The 12,985-nt window shown below is 43.5% G+C and overlaps 1 protein-coding gene across 1 annotated transcript in view; it reads right to left on the reverse strand.

Annotated features, from left to right (window-relative positions):
- The window catches only part of TIAM2 (T-cell lymphoma invasion and metastasis 2), a 90,485-nt gene extending 78,102 nt beyond the window's left edge, over positions 1-12,383 (reverse strand). Inside the window, exons 1-3 of the mRNA XM_010285320.1 lie at positions 12,270-12,383; positions 10,020-11,222; positions 3,720-4,155 (exon numbers count right to left, since the gene is read on the reverse strand). Coding sequence (XP_010283622.1) covers positions 3,720-4,155; positions 10,020-11,216 — 1,633 coding nt within the window. The 5' untranslated portion in view covers positions 11,217-11,222; positions 12,270-12,383. The remainder of the gene's footprint in view (positions 1-3,719; positions 4,156-10,019; positions 11,223-12,269) is intronic.
- Positions 12,384-12,985: the final 602 nt, after the last annotated feature.

Below are 12,985 nucleotides of genomic sequence, written 5' to 3' on the forward strand. Positions count from 1 at the left end.
CAGGAATTAATTTAGAGAAGACCTATGGCTGCATTACATGGTGAATTAGACTAAATGATCACAGTGGTCCTTTAGGGCCTAGTAATCCATGAATATATTAGTTGTAACCCCTATACATATTCAGTAGAGGGCTTGAAACTCGGCCAATATAAGGATTAAGTTTGCTAAGGCATTGTTATCTTTCTAGTCCATTTTTTTGTTGTTTCTCCTTCAAATCAAAGAGGCACCACAACACAAGGCAGAACCAAAACGGAGATTTTGGGTTGACTTGCTGATTTTTAAGCTGTTGGTGTTAATCTGTGTGACACAGTCTGTACATCGGAAGTATGTATCAAGGGAATGTTGCAAAACCTGCAAAATAGCAATGTTTTCTTTGTGGATGCTTTTAAAATAGTTGGATAAAACCAGAGTTCAACCTTATTTAGTACTTCTCTAACATTTACACTTAATGCTGTATTGAAAATTCCAGACACATCATCCAAAGTCATCTAAATTTGAGGGGAGCTTCCGCAAAGGTCAAATCTGAAAACAGAAGCAAAATCGAGGTTTTTTGGATTCTTCTGTCTGGTAAAGGTGAAGAATGGGCCTATTAGAGATTATGGGGCACATTTGCTGTGAATAGTGGTGGAATACACTGGTCCTCATACAGCCGAAATTTAAAGTATATTAAAAATGAGATCCATCAGATGGATTTCATCACATTCTCCGGTGCCAGTGAATGTACAACCATTACAAGAAAAAGGGAAACATATATCAGAGGTTACTGACCAAATCATCTGATGACCAAAAAGTTTTCAAAGGAAGGAATACAATAAATAGAAATGCCTCTATACAACTTAAGTGCACCTTCTCCTATTACTGTCCAGAGTCTCTGGCAGAATATTTAGGGTAAGAGCAAATCCTAGAGAGTTGGTCCTATCCTTTCCTCTTAGCAGCTGTCACTTGATCTTCTTTATGACACAGAAACACTTAGAGGTCTCTGCAGCTGGAAAAGGAGAACATGGTTTGTTCCACTCTGCATATCAGGCATGGCACTTCTGTCACCATTTCAATGTAACAGGGCACACTAAACCAAGAAAACCAAGTCCCCTCTTGTATTCAGCAGCAGCAGCAGGGCTGCATAACCAATTCCACTTCTGCATTTTAAGAAAGTGCAAATTAAGATCTATTTTAGACTCCTATATTTCCCCTATGTGTTACCCAAAAACGTAACTAAAGATGAATCGGTTTTTTATCCTGACAGTTTATATGTACATAAATAAAAAAATATGAAGGGCATGTGTGTGTGTTTAGGTGTACGGCACCCCAGGTATATCTTTGGGTCAGGCCAAGTGATCCCTGGAAGCAGCTAATTTCATAAACTCTGACCGACCCACTGGGACTGATTATCATCCAAGTATTTTAATCAAAACTTGAACTGAAGGGGAAGGGCAATGGGAAAGCAATTTCCCTCATTAAAATAAACTAATTAGACAGGACAGATGGAAAAGAGAGTTCCTCTTGTTAAAGGGTTACTATTCAAGCTCAGGTCTTGGTGGCCCTGAAAGTAGAGCAGAGGCCTCAGGACATGTATACTTTGAAGTCTGGTAGGTAACCAGATGGTTATAAGCCTTCTGCATATTTGTAATTAAACACATCTCAACAGAGTGCAAAGAAACATGCTGTTCTCCATTTGCATATGTGTCTATTTTAAGTCATATTTTAAAATATCATGGCTATTTAAACTTCAAGAACAAATTAAAAACAGATTTATTCAAAACCCTGTATAAGGAGAACCAAAGCAAGCGCCTTGATCTTGATGTATCATATTATGAAAACAGAACTACGCCTTGATATCCAGACAGGCAAGTTTATTTTGGCATCAAAAGTCTCCACAGCACAATAAAGGTACGAGATCAAGGAAATAAGGAATGTATATTTAAAACAACTAACAAAGCTGAAGAGATTCTGCACCATGAATGCAGCCGTATCACCCATCTGAAGTAAAAAGCATTGTATCTAATACTTCTCATAATGTTAGAAGTTAATAAAGTTTTTTACAAAGAATTTTATTACTCCTTTTTTATAGTTGGGGAAATTCAGGTATCAAGAAGGGACGTGACTTGTTCAAGGTCGCCAATAAGCATATTTTATAGCAAAGAACGAAACACAAAGCACCTAAGTTCCTTTCCAGGGTTTCATTATCCCAGAAATGCAAGAACTACTAGTATATAATGTACTTGTTTTAGAGTTTTGATGGGATTGTTTAGGAACTACTTGAATTTTAGAAGAGGCACATCAAACTCATATTCATACTCCATAATGCAAACACATACAATAAGACGGTGGCATTCAGATATTGTTTTTCCTTTTGTATACACTGACTGTAAGCATGAATCATGCTATCTGATGATCAGAATATCCGATTTAAACTGTTAAGACTGACTACATTTTGATCCCTTGATAACAGGTCTCAGAATTATTAGGCAGAATTGCTACATTCTTGCGAGTTTGCTTCTTTTACATCAGCGCTATCAAGGACACCACTCACAGCACTTGCTGTTTGCCATTCATTTTTCTTCAGGTCTACACCCATGCAGAATTTTGAAAAGGGCAATCTGTGGGAAAGTTGTTATTTTCTCTCCTCCAGTCCCAGATATGCTAGGAAATTATTAAGTTTGATCATTTCCTTACTCATTAACTTAGCATTATATTTACTGAAAGGCAAATCCTTTGGATGCAATTCAAAAAAAAAAAAAAAAAAGTAAAAGCCTATGAACTCACCCATTAAATTCCCCTTCCTCCCCACAATAGATGTTATTTTCCTTCTCACGCTTCCTGACGCCTGTACGCTTCTTGCGGCACACCTACCTGCTCCATTACGCTGAGCCACCAAGGTGCAATCGCACCGCAGCCCACAAGCGGCAGCCCTTTTTACGGGGATTGCCTTCCCACGGGGCTGTTTCACAGCAGGAGCGGCCGGGGAGATGGGAAGGTGGGCATGCTGGAAACCAGAAGGGGTTGGTACTGCAGGGAGTGGGCAAGATGAAAGACCACCCGGGGAAACAGGGGAGACTGGTCAGCCCTGGCAGTGGTCCATGGCAGCTGAGCCTTGGGTGCCACGGGGCTTCCCCTGCTGCTGCTTCCCCCTCCTCTGCCCTGAATTGCACACTTTTCTGTGTAAATGCTCTAGCACGGCGAGTTCACCTCTTCGTTATGTTGCCACCTGAAGCACTGGAAATGAACATTTTTACATTAACTTACCCCAACTTTCAATAAACCTCACAGCAGGGCCCAAGAAACTGCATGCCTGTGACAAGGAATTGGGCGCTGGGGACTTCTGCTGATCCTTGAATTTTTAATTCCCTGACACAGAGGTGTAACTTCTGTATTTTTCTCAGTTTTGGTTCAATTTGGTGTTTGACCTCAAAACATCCAAAAGCATCTTCTAAACTCCCAGTTTGCCCTGACTACAGAAACCGGGAAGTCAGACGAAACAATCCCCGCTACGGTCTGAAATGCAAGGCTGCACAGGCAATACCGAACACATGAGCACCACCTGAATTCAGTGGGCTCCTTGGGCACATGTGCCACTTAAGCACATGGGTTGGCTGTGTAAAGTTAGGCATGAATTTCTGATCCCCTAAATCTGCTAACAGAGACGGGCATGCATGAAAAGGTGCTGAGACACAATGGAAACAACTGCTGCTGCCAAAACAAAGGAGAACGTGGTGGTTTACCTTTGAGTGTGACCCAGTACTGCTTCCACTTCCGCCGTGTGACCAGCTCCAGCTTCTTCTCCTTCTGCAGGGTCACCAGGGGTTTGAAGAACAGCCACCCTGCCTTACGCACCACTCCTTGCTCTTTCTCATACAATAAATCCAGCTGCTCCAAGGAGCTGAGGGACTCGCCGCTGGAGTCCTCTGTTTCCGACGAGGTCTCGGTGTTCTCCAGGTTCGTCCTGCTCATCTCCAGCTCCCGCATGAAGTTTTCATAAATGTTCTGCCTCAGGGCATCGCTGCTGACTGCGTTGGTGGACTCACTTCTCTGGGACAGGACATGGCTGGAGCCAGGTGACCACAGCAAAGCGGAGAACTGTGACGGTGCCAGCGTGTCTGTGGTGAAGTTGTCCATTCTGCTGTCAAAGTATTCGCTCCCATCTTTACACTTTGGCTCCTGTGCAAGAAAAAGGAAATTACCAGCAATCAGTCACCAGAGCTACGATGAAAAGACACTCCTCATTTGTCATTTAAATTTGTTTCATGTTTAGCCATGGCCAGTTCCTTCATCAAGGGCCACGTCTTTTCACCATTACATCACAGGCTTTGCCTTGGCAGCCACTGACACCGTCAGTGCCACCACTCAGGGTTTTCTCAGCAGAACCCCATTAAACCCTAACCACTAAAGTCTGTGAGCTTTGGTAACTCAGAAACTTCTGAGTAATCTCCAAATTTACCAGTAACTACTGGAGCTTCTACTGGCTGAAACCTGATGGACTCCAGGAGACAACCACATTCTTCGGCTGAAACCCAGGCACCACCACTCACACGCCTGTTTGAGTACAAGCGGCCATGGTGTCACAACAAGTTTCCTTAATATTACAGGGTTTTCAGTACTTTGGTGATGCTCCATTTGTGTGAGGCAGCTATATTTAACTTCAGCGCAGCTAGGCTGATTTTGCCTCCGCTTGCTATTTGTCATACAAACAGTGCTTAACCAACACAAAAAAGGTCAAAAGTTGAGAATATTTTGAGCTTGTTAGTATTGACCAGTTCACAAAAATCTAATCCAACAGAAGATGTGATTTAAAAAAAGAAAGACACGCTTGCTGACTGGCACGAATCCAGTCTCCAGACTGCAGAGGTGTGTATTTTCTGACTTGCTGGAAACCCCCTGGGGACTTTATCTCACCAAGCGCCGACGGGCCTTTCTCCTAACTGCACTGTGCACTTTCATCCCTTGTATTACGAGGGCTGGCCAATTTTATTTGAAATACTCAGGCCTGGTGGTATGACTTCAACTTTGCCTTGTGACACAGATGCTAACATAGGCCCATTTCTTGCCACTGCTTGTTGACGTGGGGCCTTGTCAGCAGATTGGGCCTTTTCTTTCTCAAGCCTTTCCCAGTAATGTGCTGAATGCCTCCAACTCTCCCAGGCTCCAGTGATAGACAGGGATTTTCGGAGCTCCTTGGACTAACTTCACTGGCGAGAACTACACCATCCGTCGTAAGAAGCCATTTATAGTCTTCCCAACTCAAGCGTTGCTGATGCTACTTAAAAGCAACCAAGATTTAAGAACGTACACCACAGAAAGCCTGCTGCCTTCTGCAGTAAATGTGCGAGGGAAAAAGAAAGAAGAGATGGCTATAAACGATTCAAGAAGTGACGCTATTACCCTCAGCAATAATAAAGCTATTATACTTTCAAGTTTAGACTGCCTCTCTAAAAGCATTTATTTGCTCACAGACTTCTGCACACGAATAAAGTAAATAAACCTTGGTCTCCTGTGAGCTGCTCTCTCCAGCAGCTTTGAAAGCAACGACTTTTTTTGTTTCTTGGCTTCCTACTTGATGCTCTTCAAAACTGCAGCGGAAAAGCTGGGCCATGTTTTGATAGCATCGGGGCTTCCAGCGCGCAGCCAAGAGCAGCAGCGGGATCGCACGCCCTCCCAAGCGTCGCCAGACGAGCCGCTTCCCAAGCAGCAGGACACTGCCGGTCGCGGCCTGGCAAAAGCCAGCTTGAACTGGAACGCACGTTCTCTGATGGTACGTTGCAGTTTGCGCCTGGCTTTTCAGATGGCTGTGTCCGGCAACAAGCAGCTAATTCTGCTGATAATGGAACACCTTCCTCAACTCTTGCTGCAGACTGTTAACGAGCGTTCTCTGAGAGCAACTCCCTAAACATCGGCTTTTTATATGGAAAAGGGAGGGGAAAGGGGGGAGAATCACACATGTAATGTGTTTATGCCCACAAAGTGACTGTATGACATGGATCATACAACTGTGCCGGCCATCTGCAGTTCATTGGGAAACTGGAAGCTTCCTCCACCCTCTTTTTAATTACTGTCACTGTACACATGTGCCAAAATCCTGTATTTTAATAGTTTGACTATTCTCCAGGAACTGCTAGTGTCCTCTAGAAAACATTAACATACAGTTTATTACGAGTATGTATTTCTTTCAGTCCCAAAGTGCTAAGAAGAAAAACAAGAGACACATACATAAGAAGGTGTCTGCTGTGAAGGGCCACTACTGGAACAACAAGCATTAATGAGAAGGGTGGGATACGACCTGTTCACGCACAGCCACTAACCACATCCTGTGTTTTCTCCATGCACATAGAAAGGGTAGAAATGAGGAAGTACCAGAGTAGAGCAAATGGACATAGGATCCAAAATTAATATATACACTTCACCATCACAACATCACGTGTATTTTATTTTTCTTAAAGAGCAGAATTGGCAGAGTCACACAGTCTCTGCTGGTCGTCAGGTAGGCTGTCACTGTAGCAGTATCTGGTCACTGCTGAAAAGTTCTGACCACTGCTAGTGGTGGTCTTCCTGCTGGCCAACCTTCTGCTCATTTTTCCCCTGTTGCATCTAGTGATTATAGAAAACTATCACTGTTTCTGCCCAGCTGCATTCAAGGAGATTTCTCCATGTCCGAGATACATCCTGGAATAGTTATAGATATTGCAAAAGATAAAGCAGCTAACTAAGACAACAATTAGGGTGATGCATGTAATAATTAGCTGGAAAGAGCAGCGCAGGAAACAATGGAGTCTGCTAAATTCATTAGGATCCAAGCTGAAGGTGGAGTCTAATACCAGTTTCCAAGTCAAATAAGGACGTTGTCTCAATGTACTTTTCTTTTAAATTCTCTATACACCACACTTCAGGGCTCTGTCATATCAAGTCAGGAAATTTCAGAAATTATTACCACGAAGAGGCTATTAACTTCATTGAACAACCCATCTGCAGTACTTGTTTCTGGTGGCTGGATTTTCATTTTACACAGCATTTGCTTATTCTCTCCCTGTTATGCAGTTGCATACACCACCAACTTTAGCAGCGGCTGACTGTGCAACAAGTCTGCCTAAATTCTGCCCACAGATCTCACATGCATCGCATATACCTTGCTGCTCACACATAGTGTCTTGTGATACAGCACCTCCCCAATGCCATTTCAGCAAGGACTAAACTAAATGAAGACATGCTATGCAGTAGAGTACCAGTGATGCATTGAGGGAACACATTAGAACACCCTTGTACAATGAAAGCTGGGTCACGGCACAGAATGACTGTAAGGCTTGACGTGAGAGCATTATTAGAAAGGCAAACTCAACTCCAGGATATATCAGATCAAGTATCAGAGCAAGTCAGACATAAGGAAACATCCAAGGCACTGGACAGGGCACGGCTGAGGGCTCTTCTGGAATATCCCATATCCAAATCTGTTTATGGATCATTTAAAGCAGGTGCAGAGGAAGGGTGCCAGCATGAAAAGGAAACAGACTTCCTATCTTAAGACAGGAGACCAAAGAGAGTCTGCATAGTCCCCAAATGCAGGCTGAGAAAAGACACCATTTCTTCCTTTAAATAAACTGTAACAGATTAAGTAATAGGAAAGGATAACTAATGTAGTGGACAATACTGGTATCAGAACAAACTGGCCACAGACTACATTCACTCTGCAAATTAACAAGATTCAGAGTAAGAGGGTTTGGAAGCAGCCTTCAAGCTGGGGAAAAGCCCACCTGATTTTAACCTGCAATTTGTTCATGAAGGAGATGAAACTCCACTGCCTTTCTAGCGGCAGGGGACTGGCCTCAGTACCCCAAGATTCTGCCTCCTGGTCCTGCGCGCCCGTGAAGCAGGAGCCTTGGCTGCCTTGTTTCCACTGGAGCAGCCGGAGGGACCTACCCACCCAGCCAGCACCAGCGCTTGGGCCCACCGATAGGGAAATATTCCAGCTTTCACCTACGCTCAGCCCAAGTGACTCACAGTCAGTTATTAGTAACGCACTGAGGAAGGGACACGTTGTTCAGAGCGAAGCACGGAGACTACAATCTCTGTGATGAACAGTCCTACAGACAGGGACTAACCAGATCACAACTGCGCGCGATATTTCTGCATTTTTAAGCCGAAGGACCTGGTGAGACTACGATCGTTAGTGAACTATAACACAGCAACCCCCAGAAGAGACGGCAGGTTACTCAAAGCGTGCAAGGCAGAAAGGAGCTGCCCAAGCCTCACGAGGACAGCAAAGTCACAAAGCATTCGCTACCCCTCTTATCCTTTCTGTCGCTGGATACTTGTCCGATAAAAATCAATGACTAACTATTTCCTACAGCTTTTTCTAAGAAATCACCATTTTTGTAGCGAGGGCCAATTTCCTTCTACCAGAATCAGATTCAAGCTTGATGCAATCTCACCAGCCAAATTTCCTCGCTGAGTCTGAAGTCAGTTCACTGCACAGTGAATTCAAAACAGCTACTAATCATGCACCACAAATACCATTCTGAAAATGTCGTAACTAAGTAATACATGGCAAAGGTCTGGGATGCAGAGATCTTATGTAAAGCCTGGCTGTAAAATCCAGAACAGCTATGGATGTTGAAACCGGTGAAGAATCCTGGCACAAGGCACTGAGGCTCTTGACCAACTCTGTTTTTTCTGCCTTCTCTTTCACAGCTGAGTAAGAAGGTGAAAAGACAGCATCTGATAAAATACATGAGCACCAACTAACAAAAGAGGTAATCCAAATAAACAGCTTTCATTTTCATTTTCCCAGTTCTGTAGCCCTTACCTAGGATTTGTGCTGGCTAACCTTACGCTGACCTCATTTCTGAGCTTAAGGGTCCGTCAGAGTTTTACATTGCAATGACAGACGCCTGTTAAGCATGATACCTGTCTGAATTGCCAACATGGGAGACAGAGTTCCCTCTACATGGCACAGAAAGTGTGTGTTATGGGGTTCCCTTTCCTCTCCTCTCACTTCTGAAGTGGCCAGCACCCTAATGCTGCTAAAAGGGAGTAGATCCTCCATTTTAGAGAAGCACAGCGACTGTTCCTGTACAAGAAACAATAAGGAAGATTAAAAAAAAAAAAAAAGAACAAAAAACCAACAAACAAAAATCCAAACCAAAACCAAGAACATCCTCTGCCCTCCATCTCAGCTTGTGAACTCATGTGCAGAAGTCCAGGCACAGTCTGGCATTTAAAGAGCTCATTCTGGGACCTACAGCTAGAGATGAGAATTTCATTCCTGACCACAGGCATCCTAAATGCCTACTAATGAGATTAGCCTTAAATTCTTCTAAAGAAACATCCTTTCCCTCCCTCTTGCCCTCCTCCCATCTCCTTCTTCACACCACCATCTCCCAGTGAGCCAGATGGCAATTCAAGCTCTTCCATCTGGAGAACTAAGCTGACACACAGGAAGGAGGAGGGAGCTCCATGTAATGCCTTCATGGGAGGTGGAGGCAGAACCAGCAGGTCTGGCCGATACTCTACAGTTGCTCGCCTTGCTCGAGATGGGCCAACAGTGAAACCAAAGTGAGTGACGAAGCCAAAAATACATATAGGGAATACCTGCAAAGATACTTATAACATCCTTCTTCTACTGCTCCTTTCACACTCTTTAGATAATGCATGCTGATTCATAGCATATATAGGATAACTAGGTTGTATTTTCACAGTTCAAATAAAGAGAAGGCTTAAAAACTCCAAGTCACTTTGTAAGTAATGCAATGATTTCAAAATTTAATTCACTGAGAGATTAGGCTGCAGAGATTGGAGTTAGCTAAGAAGGTGACAAAATAGGAAGGGAAAATGTGCACACACAAATGTATGTATCTTTTTGCTGTTGACATTTCAGACAGCTTCGGGGATGCAATACTTCTCAGAATTCCAAAAAATACCAAATGAGATTAGCAAGTAATTATCCTGTGAGAAAGAGAAACCTGATGCAATCACTAAATTTATAAGAAGAATCTGCAAACCAGCTTTCAGGCACTGAGGCTGAGGTTTGTACATACCTGTAGCTTCCTCTTCTTCCTCGAGAGACTTCCCGTCCAGTCACTGATGCGTCGCATTCGGTTTTTTAATGTATCCTTCTTGGATGCATCCTCACTGAGGGGCTTGGACTTTCTGCATGGGAGTGTGTAGGAGGAATAATGTGCAGGACTTCCCTGCTCCACCCTGGAAGGAACATCAATGTCTGAGGCAAATGAGACACGGTTGCTGAGGCTACCATGAGTATCAATATACTCATCAGACAGCCTGATTCCAGGTGCAGGCATGCTTTCCAAATTTGTATCCTTATAGAGATCGCGCAGTGAGGAAAGAGATGAACTTTGGTTGAATGACTTCTTATTGTCATTTGCTGGGAAGGTGGCATGAATGCTTGTATCAGGAGTGCTCCTGGTCAAATATGGACCATCCAACTCATTGATATCCCCAGCATTTCCCCAGAGAGAGTCATACCATGAAGACTCGGAGCTGAGGGAGCTTCCTTTACTAGACTGAAGCCTTGAATCAGTAGGTGACAGACGATGACTTGAAGAACAGTCTGCGCTGGAGTTCCTCCTGACATCAAGCAGGTTGTTCGGCTTAGATTCCAAGGTAGGCGAATACCTCAGCAACTGAACCGGTCCACTGGACTCCTCAGTCGGTACCTTGCTGTTGCTGCTGTTGTGGAATTCAACCCTCAAGCAACCATCCAGCTTCCCCAGTGTTTTAATGAGAACTTTTGGACTCCTCCTGTCCTCTGATGGGGAGGTTGATGCAAGACTCTCATTCTTTCCATAGCAATTCAAAATGTGTCCATTGCATTCTCGGGAGGCAGCATGATTACTTCCAGCTTGAAGGCCAATATAGTGGAAACCGTTCTCGGGCAAAAACACTGCGTTACTTCCTTGGCAGTAGTCCCCTGAGGTGTTTGTCCTGTGTTTGGCATGGGCATTGCTTTTAGAGACCTTCACCACGGTGTCACCGAGTCTAGATGAATAAGGCTGGCTACTCTTGAAGTGTGAAAGGCAGCTTCTGGCGAGGGACCTTGATTTGTAGTTTGAGCTGCTACTGGTATGTCCCCATCCATGCATGGACCAAGACTTTTCATCTTTAGCATGAATGCTGTGAATTTTCAGAGAGCAAGGCTTCTGCTTGGCACCAGCTGTAGCAGCAGCATGATTTTTTGATCCCTGAAGACTGTATTGGCTTTCTGAATTCCCCATTTTCCACTAAATTAAGAAGAGTCTCATTAGAAACAATGGCAAGAAGACAGAGCGAAAAGTAACAGACCGTTTTTACCCTCCACACAGGAAAGTGCCTTTTAAAAAAATTATATGAAGCAATTGTTTCAAAAGAAAACATTAAATAGCCATTTACAACATTAAATTCATAACTGAACTTATTTTAGGGGCAGACTAGGAAAGCCTATTCTTTGTATGGTTCATTATCCCCCTGTTATAAAGCTGGAATCTAGCTCCATTGAAATCATGTCAACACTTTTCTCCACCCACACCCTTGGCAACATCCTTTTCTTATAACTTAGAAAATCTCTGGCTTCCAAGAACAATGGCATAATGAAAGGGAGACAGCAAGATAATCATAACTTAGATGTAAAGTGAACTGTACTTTCAGAGAAATCCCTTCTGCCAGGAGACAAGCCCACTGCAGTTTCAGCTTGACTGGTTTCTGTGCAACCAAGTGTTACCTCAATAAACTGTTCAGCAAACCCCAACTTTGTGTTTCAATGGAGTCAATCCAGGAGAAAGGGAAAAAAAAAAACCCCACACACACAAAATAACTTGGTTAGCAAATAGCCTCATCTTCCACTATAGCACAAAACTGCATTCTGTTCATTCAGCATGGCGTAGTTCGACAGTTCGCTTGGTAAAACGCTCTGCAGCTTTTTACTGAATTCGCAGTGAATAGCACACACTGTAGCAATCAAATTGCCCCAGTGAGATGACTGAAGATTTTGGACCTACATAAAGTGCACTCCAAAGTAAAAAAGATCGATGTGTTCTTTTTGTTACTTGGAGTGAATCTCCACTGTTTGTAATTTACAGAAACAACATCGGAGCACTTTTTCCATCAGCACTGCGCTTCCTTGCACGTTGGATCTCAGACTATCACTCTTAGGAGAGTTCACTGCAGCCTCATTAAAATTTTGTAAAAATAAGCTATTCTGAAATTCTTATCTCCTAGAGTTTGTATATATTTTAACATCCCTACTTCTAACACTTTTAGATTAAAAGTGTAGTATGTAACGAAGAGCATACCTGTAGGATCACTCTTAAACACGGGCACAGTCAGCAGTTAGCATGCTCTGCATCGTCTTTTTGGCCAGCCACTACACTTGCCAAACCCAGGATGGAGTTGCACGCAGCCTTCCTAGAAAACACCAAAAAGACAAAAAAGGGCATGCTCAGTCAAATAGAATTTACACTTTACTCCAGCTGTAAGCAAAACAATACCCCAAAAAATCACACAGAACTTACAAATGGAGAAAAGAGGTCTGGTTAAGGGGATTCCTGGACTTTAGACAAACATTTTTACAAACACACTTTAACTACTGACACTGAATTAATACAATGAAGTCACTGCTTGGGTAAGTGGTTTATTTGCTAATTCTGTCCTTCTCCCCTCTCACTGACAAGTTAGGGCAAACTTTGATCCCACTCCAATTTGCTTTTTGGAAGACCAATTACAGATGGCAGGATTGTGCAGTGACCCATTCCAGTGCGGACCAAACTGATCAGAGCAACGTCCCGCAGCATCTGTTTATTCGTCCCCATGCCTGGATTCCCCAACGATGACCCTTGCAGTGAAAGGCCACCACACGATTCACTCCACCAACCACCCGGCAACATCCCTCTTCAAGTTTCTTCTGATTTTAAGCTAATCTGCCAGTAAAACAAAGAAAAAGGCAGCACCAAGCACTGCACACACCCAAAGGTAACAAGACCCAAGTTCTTGCTGACCATCTGAACGTATC

Source organism: Phaethon lepturus, unplaced genomic scaffold (genome assembly GCF_000687285.1).
Source record: "Phaethon lepturus isolate BGI_N335 unplaced genomic scaffold, ASM68728v1 scaffold4944, whole genome shotgun sequence".
Taxonomy (NCBI): Eukaryota; Metazoa; Chordata; class Aves; order Phaethontiformes; family Phaethontidae; genus Phaethon; species Phaethon lepturus.